Genomic DNA, 13,882 nt, shown 5'->3' on the forward strand with positions numbered 1-13,882 from the left:
TCTATTGTTCCTGCTTTATACACACACACAAATCATTTGCAGTGTGCAGTAGAGATGTACAGTAAAATACCTACGTGCAAAACTACTTCTATATGATGAAAGTCACTGAAAAGGTTAGCCAGTTGTAGGACTCGAACCCATCTTTCATCATTAATTTCTTAGGCATTTGAGGCCTTGTATGTATTTGTCCTTCTATATGTGTTCCAGCCTCAGAACATCAATTGTCTCATGGACTTCCAACAAGTTCTGGTGGGCGAGACAAAGAGACATTACGTATGTAGAAGCCTTTATTTCTGCGATATCCTTTTGCTAGATGCTTTCCAGGGGCTAGATAAGTCTTCTACCTTGTCTCAGTGGTACCTGTAGTGCTTGTGGTGCTCTGGAATAAAATGAGCAGCTGTCAAGCTGCTTCTCTGATGCAAATATTGTACACTCGCTACTCACTCAGCTTTCCATAGTTGATGAAGTAAAAGAAGACAGATGCGCCGACAATTATTTGAGCAACGGGAGCAAATCCAGAACGCTTGGGCAGGACATACTTGTGCTGCCAGCGCCAGAAAGCTGCAACACAACAGAAAGCCTTCCAGTTCACACTGATGAAACCGTGAAGATCAAAGTAGTTGGATCTACAAATACCATCGGGGAAACCGACTGCTACTTGATCATCCAGTTTTCAGGTATAAATTAAATGAATCGATGAAATTAATATGGAAGTTCAAACTAGGTTGTTTGTCATTTATTCAGACCATGTCCACATGGAGTGTGTACTGCCAATAGACTATGTCTATATGTGCTGTGTCAGGAAGGTATACAACAAACAGCACTAGGTGCTGCTTCATGCTTCATGCACGTATTTCAATCATATTTCCTCTCATCGCATCTTTGTCGCCGATTTCGTGCACCGTTGAAATACGTGCGTCAGAAGAAGTCGGTTTTCACAATTTTTTTGCACTCACTGTAGCATTAGAGATTTTGGCTTCCGGTGTATTCGACTATTCCTGATTCTGTAAAAAAAACGTTATGTTGACTACGCAAATTTCAGAGTTCAATGAAGAAATTTCAATGTAGTGCAATTGAAATTCGACAGAAGTATTTTTTGGAGACGGCAAAGTTAATTGCCACACGGGAGCCGTTGACCGCATATTTTTCCGTTCTACCGTTTTCTTATAAACCCCAAACGACATGGTTAGTGAATCACCCTGTATAATCGGCATATATGACAGTCACATATTTAGTTCACCTGTATAACTATTCACTCCGTGTTGTTTTCATGATGCAACTATTCCTGCCACTTTAAAATGACTATGCGCATAGGGCTAATAAGATATTATTGGGTTCTTTTTCCCCCATCCAACCCATTCAGGTTTTTCGAACACCAATGCTAGAAAATTTCGGAACATCTGTGAGAAGCAAACTTATTTAGTATTCTATTGGGTGAACCAGCTGGGTCATTCCACAAGAACCGTCCCAAATTCGCGGCCCGAACCCCACTGACTTTGATAATTTCTTTTTCACTACTTCGTATCATTGCATTATAAATGTCAGAAAAATATTTCGGCCGAATTTCACGCGGCCTTCACGCGAGGCAGCGCCAAAGTCTGCGGGAGGGCAAAAAAGTGGGGTGCGTTTAATGGCTTCTCCGCAGGGAACAACTCAAGCTATTTCAGATTTGCCACTTCCAGACTGATCAGGAAGCACTGCCCCTTAGTTCTAAGTGAAAAAATTCGGATGGCAACGTGTATTTAAGGCGCGCTACAGGCTATAACTGTTGCATTTTTGTCGCATGTTGGCATTTTTTTCCCGTTCACTGGAAGCACGCACAAGTATGAAATTTGGTGTCCTCATAGATGTGGACATGGTTAATATGTAGAAAAAATTTCATTCCTTCAGTTAAAGGAGAAGGCTGCGAAGTATGGCGGGCAATATGCAAATTTTCGAAAATTGCCAATATTCGAAGGAATAAAAGGTGAAGTTGCCATCGTGATACCGACATGCTGTCAATGCTAAAATGAAGCTCAGCCTGTCGACTTCAAAATATAAAAAAATCTCCAGGGCGCTTTTTCAAAATTTTTTTGTAATAATTTTTCAAATCTCTGTCCCAGATGCAAGCGGGCACGTACGCAAACAGGTACGCTTTTGCGCTGCCTCTCTCTCTCTCAGAATAAGCACGCAAATTGTGACAGATTCGAAGTAATCTTGATATAATATGGGACACAGAACACACACAGTGTTATGTCACACACAAAGTACACAGACAACATTGACATTTGCATATACAGTCAAACTCCTTTACAACGAAACTCAGGGGACAGCAAAAAAAATTTGCAGTAAAGGTATTTTCGTTAAAAAGGATGTCCATTATTGGACCTATAGGGCTCCAGCGGGACCGCAAAAAAATTTGCTGTAGTGGTATCTTCGTTAAAAAGGTGTTCGCTATAAAGGAGTTTGACTGTACACAGTTAATGGTCAACCAGCACGTGTGCTATAGTCTTTCCTGACATACCAAGGTGCGCTCGCTTGTACTTGGCGTAGTGCAGTGTGAAGTTTTTCTTCGGTGGATGCTGATATCACACGTACCTTCACTGTGTTAGTCGGGACGGCTTCAAAGTAATGAAGTTCTCGTGTTCCAGGAATGGCTCGAGCAATTTCATAGCGATCCTGCAACGCAACCTGCTCTGCCGATACATCTCCAAAGGACACCCATATGGGCAATATGTTCTGAAGGCTTTCTTCATCTCAAAGGAATAAATCCCACGGATTTAATATCGGACGATCAAAAGGCCTCTGCAGACTCGCCTTTGCCGCCAGCCGCTTAACAGTTCCCCCAATCCCATCGCACGCACCTTTCCCGTGGGACGTACCAAAAAAGTTCCATGTTGCCGATATTCCAAAATCCTCTTCATGAAAGCAAAGGTTCACAAAATTATTTTTGTTTTCATATTGAGAAGCAGCGCCGTCCGAGAAATAGTGCAACTTTTTGATGTGTGCGTGAGCGGGTAGGAAATGCTGGAGGAACTTCTTTTGGTACAAGTGTACAGAAGCGTTGTAGTGAGTCAGGGATTCGGAAATAATGACGTAAGACAAATGCTGCAGGGTTGGGTCCGATTGGCAGCGAAAATACACCACTATGGGATGCACAGTTGCCTGGGAAGTATTCCAGTAGAACGAATGTAGTGAATTTTGTGCCAGAAAGGAGTAGTTTTCTGAATAATCCAGTTGAACAATCCCTTCACTGACGCCTTGCCTGACGACTTGCTTGATGCCTTCACTGACGGTCAGCCTTGAGCTGTCGCAAGTAAGCCGACTGTGACGAGCTGACGAAGTGATGTCTCTTCAGTGAATTTAGTTCAAGAATCAGCTTCTCGGAAAATTCCTCTATGGGGGAGAAGTACTGTTTGAAGTGATGCTCTATCGCCAGATACCCACTTCTGAAATGTGGTGGTGTCCTGAAACTCATCAGCATGGTCGAGCTTATCAGTGAGTTTGGCGCGTAGAGGTTCCAAATCCGGGCCCTGGGTGCATCGTCCTAGCATGCACTCTTCCTTGTCGATGGCACAGACCGTTGCCGCAAAAGGTCTTTGTAGTTTTCGTGGATTCCCGCAGCATGAAGCATCATCTTCAAGTTTTGATGATAAGAGCACACAGACTGAATGTGTTCCTGGGTCTCCAGCAAGCACGCACCAGGGAGGCCTCAAGGATGCAAATGTAGAAAATCCAGCTTCTAGAGCTGGGTTGCTTGCCGTCCATATGAGAAAGGCTTCCTTCAAGCCCGTAAGCATGAGCCTCTTCTGATGACCCTTGAGAACATCCTTTTGTCCTGGCATGCAGTAGGATATGAAGTCATCGTGGTAAAACTTCTCAATTGATTCCCTGGTCACAAGAGACAACGGAGCCCTTCCTCTCGCGGAAGATGGCTCGTTCAGGACGCCCATCGTGTTTTTAATTTCTCGTGCTCGGCGAACAAGACGTTCCGAAGCTAAAAAAAACTTCATTGTTTGTTGCCTCGACCACAACGATGGGGCCAACGTTAGAATCATGACCTTTTTTGATTAGCTCTGTTCAGCCGAATATTTCTTCCTCGGCTCCTGAAGCAGGGATTCATAATCTTCCGCGGTTATAGGACAATGACTCTCCTGAAGTGGATGATACCGGTATGCCCAACGAAGTTTCCAGGGCCTTCCTGGTTTTGTACTCTATCCTACGGAGCTTCTCCTGTGCACAGGGTGTCGAACCGAACCCGAACCCGAACCAAAAAGCGTACCCGAACAGTTATTTTTGCCGGAACCGAACCCGAACCGCAATTTTCGTGACACTGTTGAACCCGAACCGGAGCAGAACCGGAAAAAATAATAGAGGTAACCGCTTCGCAACAAAACGGTTCGGACATAAAAGAAATCAGCATAAGAGTTCAAGTGCCTCTCAATCCCTGAACGAGGACATATTGGTGTCCTCGTTGGACATTGGGACGAATCATGGATTTCGCAAATTTTCAGCTAGCAGTCAAACGAGGACGTATAGTAAGTATGCTTTCAGAGTCGTTTTTAACACGTTGAAACGCAGTTGTCCTTGTCAGCGCCGCGGCTAGCGCCCCACGCACGCGCTGTGGCGTCTGCTCTTCACAGAGGAGGCGCCACGCGGACAAATGAAGCATGAATGGAGTAGGCCAGTTGTGTAGCTCTATAGGACGAATATGTGATTAAGCAAACACCCAACGTTTCCCTTTACACGTGAGCACCAAAAATTAAACAAGTCAGAAACATGAGAAGTGGAGAAGGAGCGTACGCAGAACGGTGCCTGTTTGATTGGTCGTGGTTTGAACAGTAAATGTGGTTCTGCTTACTGGTAGTGCAGTCGTGTCGTGACACATTGCGTTTGCGTTGTGGATTAACTGGTACACGGCTGTGAGCTCGGACAGAGCAAGGCTGGCAGACTTATTTTCCACATGCTTCAGTACGGTTTCAGATCGATTCACGCTGCGAATGCAGTGTGCCGGCAGGTACCGTCGTCTATGTAAAATGCTGTCAGGGATGGGCAGTATTTAAATACATTGTAATTAAAATACTATTTAAAATATAAATACATGTATTTATATTTTGTATTTAAATACACACTAGAAAAATGTATTTATAATTATATTTAAATACCAACTTTTGGGTACTTATTCTTGTAAATAATTTATAAATACTCCTATATACAGAATGTACTGACTCATATCCGAAAATTGCCCTGCATTTGACCTTTCAGGAAGACGGGCGAGTTTCGGGCGCAGTTATGCCGTGTTTGCGCCAGCATGCGCATGCGACAACCATTCTAGATGACGAGTTTTTCACTGCTGTTGCGGATAACGGTCACGACTACCCAATTACCTTGTTGTACGAAGCATCCTCGTCAAATTTAGTACAAGCCTTTCTTCATCGGCACCTGTGGATATGCTGTTCTCCTTTGCGAATCTGATTGTCCGGCCGAACAGAAGACGCCTAAAAGATGCAGTCTTCGAGAAATTTATAATGTTAAAATCGCCATGATAATCTAACAAATAAATGTTATTGTTACTTGCTGATTTGTTGTTATAATCATCATTATTTCTGTAATTCCAGATGCCATCCAGACGCCATCTTACAGCATTTATGGTACTAGTAGTTACAGTATTTAAATACTGTATTAATATTCTGTATTTAAACACTCACATTGAAAATTATTTATGAAGAGTATTTAAATACCCCTTTCAACAAAGTATTTTGTATTTATATTTAAATAAAAAAATGTATTTATGCCCATCCGTGAATGCTGTCCATCTTATTAGGCTTCATTTAAGTGTATCTTGCTGGCACTGTGTGTGTGAGATTTAGGAATAGAAAGTAGCAGGACTACAGCACTTCATCAGCGTGGACGCTATGTGCAAGTGTTCATCCATTTCTCCTTCCTCTCGCTAAAGGGAGTACCTGACCACTAAAAACGTCAATGCAGACAACAGCAGTAAGCTATTAGCCACGCATTACCTGATAAAAGCAGTTTTATGGGAGATATAAAATGGAAGCGTTGAACCGGTTCGCGAACCGGTTCGGGGCTGCGAACCGGTTTGTGAACCGGTTCGATTTTTGGCGTGGCCGAACCGGAACTGAACGGGAACGAAATCCAAGCAACGCGAACCCAAACCCGAACCGAACCCGTATTTTTTGCGGTTCGACACCCTGCCTGTGCATACTTCTGTCTCTGGGGTCTGTCTTTTCTGTCTCAATGGAGTTTCACCAAGAAGTTCGAGTGACTCGTTGAACGACTGCAGTGTGTCCTGATCCGCGATCGCCAGGTCACGACCTGGGCTGGACAGTGGCTACGACTCACTAGAAGTATCAGACTGGTGCTTCATGCACATCATGTAACATTTGGGGCACAATCTGTCCCCAGGAACTAGCCCAAGCCTTGCTGTGTTCTTTGCTAGTGTTGACGATATTATTTTAGTTCTGCGCACTCTCTTGCTGTGCTATCCAAGGGGGTCGACGCAACACTTGGATGCCATCTTTAAGGTGTACCTTCGCACGAAGAGCGCATGGTGGTTCTTGCAAACGACAGTGATTGAGGAAGAGGCGCGCTTTCATCTGGCATAAATAAGGTACTGGTCCTCTTCACTTAGTTCAGTGAACTTTGTTGGAGGGGAAGTGCACTCATCGCTGCATCCATTGGGACCAAATGAACAAATTGGACTGTCACTCACATTCACTGACGTAGATGGATGCTCCATGGCCACTTTCACAACACAGTGCGCCGGACGGGGCACATGCACATAGAAATTTCGACGAGTTCAAGTCAATGTCGTTTATGTCAGCCGAGTTACTGAGGCTGACTCCATGGACGAAGACAGTGGCGACTGACATGCAGCGAAGCTTGTTTCCTTTCATATATAATGACCCTACCGCAGTGTCTAACCTATAGCGACAAGCCTCCTGTCGCGGCGTCAAGCGGAAACCTGGCAGCCAGTAATCAACTGAGTGTAGACTGATGTAGCCATGATAATTTTTACCATTCCCTGCATTGTATCGGAACACCCACAGCGACATCTGCCGGAGACGTCACCAGCAAAGGGCCTAATTGAACTACCCCTTCCCGGCTTTATTACAGGAAGACAATTTCCCAGTTGCGTTAAGAATTTCTAACCACACGCTCAGACAATCTCAAAACCTGCGCGTCCCGGACACACACACACACACACAAAAAAAGAGCCGGTAGCGTTTGAAGCTGAAGAGGGTGGGCGCGCGGAGCGTGCGCCCGCTTGCATCTGGGACAGAGATTTGAAAAATTGTTTTTAAAAAAATGAAAGAAAGTACCCTGCAGATTTTTTTTATATTTTGAAGTGGACAGGCTGAGCTTCATTTTAGCGTTTGACGGCATGTCTGTATCACGATAGCAACTTCACCTTTTATTCCTTCCAATATTGGCAATTTTCGAAAATTTGCATATTGCCCGCCATATTTCGCCGCCTTCTCCTTTAACTGAAGGATTCGAATTTTTTCTACGTGTTAACCATGTCCACATCTATCAGGACACCAAATTTCATACTTGTGCGTGCTTCCAGTGAACGGGGAAAAAATGCCAAACATGCGACAAAAACGCAACAGTTATAGCCTGTGGCGCGCCTTAAATACACGTTGTCATCCGAATTTTTTCACTTAGAACTAAGGGGCAGTGCTTCCTGATCAGTCTGGAAGTGGCAAATCTCAAATAGCTTGAGCCATTCCCTGCGGAGAAGCCATTAAACGCTGCCTACTTTTTGGCCCTCCTTCAGACTTTGGCGCCGCCTTTGGCGTGAAGGCCGCGTGGAATTCGGCTGAAATATTTTTCTGACATTCATAATTCAACGATACGAAGCAGTGAAAAAAAAATTGTCAAAGTCCGTAGGGGTCGGGCCACGATTTTGGGACGGTTCTTGTGGAATGACCCAGCTGTTACCTTCCTGTAAATGCAGCATAGAGCTGTGCACGGGCCGACTTTTTCGGGCAAAACCCGATCCGGACGCATTGAAAAATGGTGTAGTCCTGCTCTGGCCTTCCTATTTTTGTGCAGTCCGGCCCCGCTCAGTGGCTCAGACTGTGACTTACATCTTTCTAGCACCAACCAATAAAATTTATCACACAAGTTTATAATAGAACTGGTGGTTTAACACAACAACAGCGCAAGAGGACCAGAAGAAGAGACGAGAAGAGCCAAGCAAGTCAAGAGTCAAGGACACATGCAAGTGTGTTATCGTTACACTATAAGCTTTTGTGGAGCTAGAGGATAAAAACAATAATTGGGAGTGGATTGGGAATAATTTGCGGGAGAGGATGTTGTGGACAAACTCCTGCTTCCAATCGCTATCGCTCTCACCAAGCTTTGCGAGTATGATTGTGAAAGATGTGAGGAGTTGTGAGCAATGCGAAGTGGCATTGAGCAGGTTCTAGAGGGCAAAACCATAGGCATAATGCAGCATACTTTGTTTGTATTTGCAAATATATGCACAGGGATGAGGCAATAACGTGATCATATGAACTAATAGTCCTGTATTGTATGAAATTAGCTGTGTGGTCCAGCTTATGGAGACATGTTTGTCAGCCCAGACCAGGGTGCTGGAATATTCTATCAGCTCCTGCCCGACCCAGAGCACAGAGCAAGTAAGATCCCCAGGCCCGTGCAGAGCTCTACTGCAGCATCACGAAAATGAAGGCAAACACCTACTCTCGATATCTAGTTAAGGCAAGCTATGCTCACCTGCTGTTCAAACCAGCAGGATTGACTTGGTGAGTAACACGGTTGCAATCAAAGGCTACTTTTGTGTCATCGGGTTATACAATGTTTGGTTCAGTTAACTTTGTTATGTCTGAGCTTCGGTACCATGAATCAGGCTTAACACGTGACAAAAACAGGTGTAGTACTGTGTAGTCAAATGCAAAGGAGTGGCAGAACTCGCGTAATCGAGAGCACAATTGCATGGGGAAAAAAACGGTGAAACAGACAACAGTTTTGCAAAATTTATGCACGCACCAGGTACGAAACCGTGTTTTCGAATGGTACCAAATAGTACCAAAGAATAAGAATTCTTAATCGCTAAGATCAAATAAACTCTGCCGAAGTATCAGAACACTATCTGACCTCGGCTTACTGCACCGGCGAATGCTTGAGGAGACTTCCTCCTGCGGCCAAACCAAGCGCCCACTTCAGTCAGCTTCAGTTCGGAAAACGGAACATCCGCTAAAGAAAACGACAAATACAAAATGAATGTATGAGCTTGAATTATTTACTAACCAACACTGCAGAACTAGGCCTGGAGGCAGCCAGAATGTTCATACTCGGTAGTCACCCGATTACAAGTTTTCGTTTTCAGCCTTTGCTGCGAGGGAGAAACTTACGTTTTCCATAATATCGGGCAGGATCGTAAGGACCATGAACCTTCGGGTTATACTCAGCGGGATAATCGCCAAAACCCATCGCTGAAACCACTGCAAGGTTAGTCAAGAGCAAATGAAAACGATCAGGGATTTGATTTGGATCGGATTGTAGTGGCTGCTAACCAGTGTTGCCCACGACCTACTCTATACTAGAGACCTGGACAATTACCAGTTTTGACGAACGGTACTTACCTGAAGTTAAAGCGGGAATTATACGAAGTATATGGAAGCACTTACTATCATGGTTAACTATAGCATTTCCTCGTAGTAATCCGCCAAAACTAGCCAAAAATTCAAAGCAGTTCTTTGGAGCTTCAGCTTTCTGGAGCGGTCCCTACGTGGCGCTCCGCTCTCATCTTCCGACTTGGGCTGCGTCGGCTGCGTCTACTAAAAAAGCGCCGACAGCACCGGTAAGGGGCAGCGCTAGCGACAGCAGGCGCTGGTTTAGTCCACTGATCTCTATGTATAAAGCGGGCTAGATCTTGAACTTTTCGCTATCCCGTAACGCTTGCTAAACGCTCGTGCTCCCCGGTTGACGGCCAATGCGCGTGACGGAATGAGCGCGCAAATTTTGAAAAATAGCTATAACGATCGCTATGTGCACATCAAGATTGAGCCCCTGGTATAAAGGCTGGATAGCGGATGGGTGAGGGTATCGCGGGAAAGGGGAAAGGGTACGACCACCGGCCGCCATATTGCGGTGCTCAAAAGAGCGATTACAGCCCATAGGAATGCATGTAAGCTGTGACAAGTTTTGCTGTTTGTGAGCGCTTCCCTTGCTGCTTCGCTAAAATTTTGCCACGGATCGCTGCAGAAATCCCTCGTGATTGAGTTCCTTACGTTTTTTGTGTGAAATCCCGTCACATACATGTTATTTCCTGTCTATTTTGTACTCGAATGAGCGCGTGTCGTTCCAATCTTGTACTTTGAACTACGATTATGTGATTTGCTGGTTTTGTGTGGTGTTGTATTTGTTGTGTTACGTTTCCTTTGTCGTCCGTCAGCGTGTTGCTTCCCGTGTTTCTCCCATTTCCTTTCTGCTCGGGGGTGCGGAATGCCAGGGAATGTTTGGCACGTTTGTTTATGTAACTACCTTAATATGCTTGGGTATAAACATTATGCTTTGCACAGGAAGTTTAGATATGACTGGTTATGACACGAAATGCCGAACGGCACTGAAGCACTTCCAAAGGACTAGAATGATACGTGATATAAAGGCTATATGACGGTAAAAACATACCGACTAGAAATATGTGCACTGGGGAAATAAATGGTGGTAAAGACAGTTCAAAATGACTAGAGGTAGAGTGAATAAGTCATAAAAAGGCTAAGTAGCAAGGTCTTGTGGTGAAAGTTCCAACATCAAAGTATCACAAGTCCAGTTGCAACAGCAAGTTTGAAGCAGTCAAGCAGGTAAGTGGGCAGAGTGCATTACTGGTTGTTGAATATGATCAACCTTGACAATTTCTTTCGCAGCTGAGGTCTGGCTGTCACCTTCTCTGTATATTCTTTGGCAAGGTGGTACAGTCCGATACTGCTGTAGCACTGGGAAACTTCTTTGATCAGACGGATCACATTGTTTTCATTTGGGCTGCATTCAAACATGTGTTGTCGCAAGCTTAAGCAGCGAGAATAAAGAGTAGACATTCGAGGTTGAAAAATTATTTATTGTCTCTAAGTAAAGTAAACATGCTGGAATGCACCAAAGAGACATGTGGCTGGTGTGTTTGTATGCCCCACTAATACGGGTTTGTACGTTAGTCAACATGTTCATGCAATACTTTTTTCTTTATATGCTTTTGCCCGTCTTAGTATTGTCCTATCCAATATGGAGTGGCTTTTAACTGCATATGAATGCATAATTCAGGAGTGTTTTCATATATTGGACTAGCTGCAGCTTTAAGGTGCTCTTCGTGCAGTACTGATTCCAATCATCAACCATTGCTTGGAACTCTTAACTAGGGAACATGATTCTAGAGGCTAGATTTTCATGCAAATACACACTTTCAACCAGAGTTCGAGGTAACTCGTTACTGTAACTAAGTTCCTTTTCTTGGTAACTATATAACTTAACTCGCTACTTTTGCGCCGTGGTAATTTTCAGAGGAACTCCTTTTTCAGGTAACTTTGCCAAAGTAACTTAAGCTACGTTCCAAGTTACTAATTCGCTTTTCACTCACGTCCACTTATTTCCTTGCTTTCTTTACGGTTCTTCCACAGCATTTTATGTCATAAAACATGATGTCCAGTCAATGACAGTATTCTGTTCAGGAAGTAAGAACTGCTACTATTGAAATGAAGCTGAACCATCGTGTGCAGACAGGGAATAAGATGTAACACGTTAGAATTGTTGGACATAAACGAAAACTCAACGCAGGCAACTCAGGGTCGAACTCAGCTGCACCTGTGTAGTGTTATTTTGTGTCCGAAGTAACTTGGGAGCAACTCGTTCTTTTTTTTAAGTAACTCTGTAACGTTTCAAGCTACGTTTCGGGCTGAATAACTTAGTTGCATTTTTCACACGGTAACTTTGTAACGAGTTCCTTTTGACGGGCAACTTCTCGATCTATGCTTTCAACTCTGCATGCTTTTTGTACACTACATAAAGTAAGATACTTTTGCCCCAGTGAGTTTGTTGCGTATTTTAAATGCATGCAAATGAATTCCTAGAGGTGCATATTTTGAGAAAGATAAATGAGTTTTTCATGCATGTGTGTTCAACTAGCTTTTAGTGGATATAAATCTGGCCTCTACATATGTCGCATGCATTATTACTTTCTGGAGGTGTTCTGGGAAGTCGAACTTGTTGGGCACAGCGTCAGGCCTCAGTCGAACGGTTTGGCCCGTTCTGTCGAAGCATTTGTTTTTAAAATGTTTGCTGCAGACCAGTGATGTCGTCGACGGCGTCCAGTCCTTTCGCCTGACATTTACCGCACACTTTGTTTAAATGTTCTGGGCGGCCGTGAGGGAACCTGCATTGAACAATTTATGCCATCAATTACGGAAGGGATGACAAGGCTAATCCAAGCAAGCAAGCGTCGATACCGTGACCAACAAACTGAGCCGTAGATATCACAGCTGACAAGCGCACTTCAACGCTTGCTGAGTGCCGAGGCCATACCCGTGAACTGCAGGAAGGCTAGACTATCACAATGACTCTATGCAGATAACGTACGGCTTAAAGTTTAACGCTTAGATCTTGAGATACGATTCACAAAGTGCTGCGCACATGCATCAACAGCAACGTTTTGTCACCCCGCTCGTGGACTAATAAATCACATTTATTTGCAAAACCATGTCACTTACTTGTGAAATGTCGTCCCCGGTGCCTTGCCGATACGGTCAGCACACCCATAACCACAGCAGGCGGGCATGACACCACAAAAGTGCTACGCAAAGGCGCATGCACATAATGCAGCTGAGTGGCGGACGGCAATGTTTTGAGCTTCCCAAGATGGCGGCCGGCGACCGTACGGTTGCACCCTCAATCCGCTATCCAGCCTATTACTATAGAGATCAGTGGGTTTAGTAGACAAGCTCGCTGGTTTTGCTGAAAATGGCGGCCAACGAGCAGACGACGAGATCCCCGATGGTACCGCGCAGTCGATTACTGGATGTTTTTATTTCCGAAGCCTCCGAGACAGATGAAGAGCTGTGTATAACTGGCGCGCTTTCCGTCCTTACTACAAAAAAGCAAACAGACAAAGAATCCGAGGCCATGCACGAGAGCCGCCTTCAGGTTAGTCTCGCCGAAAGCGTATCTCGGTTCAAACCCTACCGCTTCCAGACCGATTTTAGAATGTCACCAACATCGTTTGAGGTTAGTTCATGTATCCACGACCCGTATAGGCTGCATGTTGGCGTCGGGTAGCCACTGTGACAGTGATGAGCCCAGCAGTCGATGTGGACGCCATGTTCAAACTACGCAGCGGGCGATGTCGTCTGCTATCGTGACGTCACACAGCCAGCAGCAGCGGCTCCCGACCTGCTGCCTGCGCTGGCCAGCGGGAGCAGCGGCGCTGCGACAGCAGGTTGTCTACGAAACGAGCGCGCTGCCCTAGTAGACGGAAACTTGCCATCCGCTGACAGCGCTGGCAGCGGCGCTGCCTTAGTAGACGCAGCCTTGGTGACGGCGGCGGTCACGTGAACTTTCGCGGCTTGCGCTGGCGTATGTACGTATGTCCTAAGTCAGTGGCAGAGTTGTGCCTAACTCGATACAAGTAACTCGTTACTTGGTAACGGTTACTTTTTTTGGTAACGAAGTAACGACTCAGTTACTTTTTAAAAAATTGTAATAGTAACGGAATCAGTTACAAAAGTTGGTAACTCGTTACTGACGTTACTCGTTCCTTTTCTTGAGCACGGGGGAGCACATTTCTGCACTCCGTGTGGCGCATTGCATGCAGATTTGACCTGTGTGACGTGTGACTCAAAGTATTATTGCAGTCCCTCACTGGATGTGT

The 13,882-nt window shown here is 44.9% G+C and overlaps 1 protein-coding gene and 2 long non-coding RNA genes across 3 annotated transcripts; 1 reads left to right on the forward strand and 2 right to left on the reverse strand.

Annotated features, from left to right (window-relative positions):
• Nucleotides 1–274: 274 nt before the first annotated feature.
• On the reverse strand, nt 275–9,529 carry LOC135391369 (putative ATP synthase subunit f, mitochondrial). The gene is made up of 4 exons (XM_064621623.1): nt 9,381–9,529; nt 9,124–9,222; nt 445–561; nt 275–379 (listed from the first exon to the last, which is right to left on the reverse strand). Exons 1-4 carry the CDS (start codon nt 9,457–9,459, stop codon nt 351–353), a joined length of 324 nt encoding a protein of 107 aa, XP_064477693.1. The 5' UTR covers nt 9,460–9,529; the 3' UTR covers nt 275–350.
• Nucleotides 9,530–9,839: 310 nt separating this feature from the next.
• On the forward strand, nt 9,840–11,070 carry LOC135392856 (uncharacterized). Its single transcript, XR_010422260.1, has 2 exons — nt 9,840–10,832; nt 10,896–11,070. It is a non-coding gene; the product is annotated as an uncharacterized LOC135392856 (long non-coding RNA).
• A 1,061-nt stretch (nt 11,071–12,131) lies between these two features.
• On the reverse strand, nt 12,132–12,881 carry LOC135392855 (uncharacterized). Its single transcript, XR_010422259.1, has 2 exons — nt 12,726–12,881; nt 12,132–12,391 (listed from the first exon to the last, which is right to left on the reverse strand). It is a non-coding gene; the product is annotated as an uncharacterized LOC135392855 (long non-coding RNA).
• Nucleotides 12,882–13,882: the final 1,001 nt, after the last annotated feature.

Source organism: Ornithodoros turicata, chromosome 4 (assembly GCF_037126465.1).
Source record: "Ornithodoros turicata isolate Travis chromosome 4, ASM3712646v1, whole genome shotgun sequence".
Taxonomy (NCBI): Eukaryota; Metazoa; Arthropoda; class Arachnida; order Ixodida; family Argasidae; genus Ornithodoros; species Ornithodoros turicata.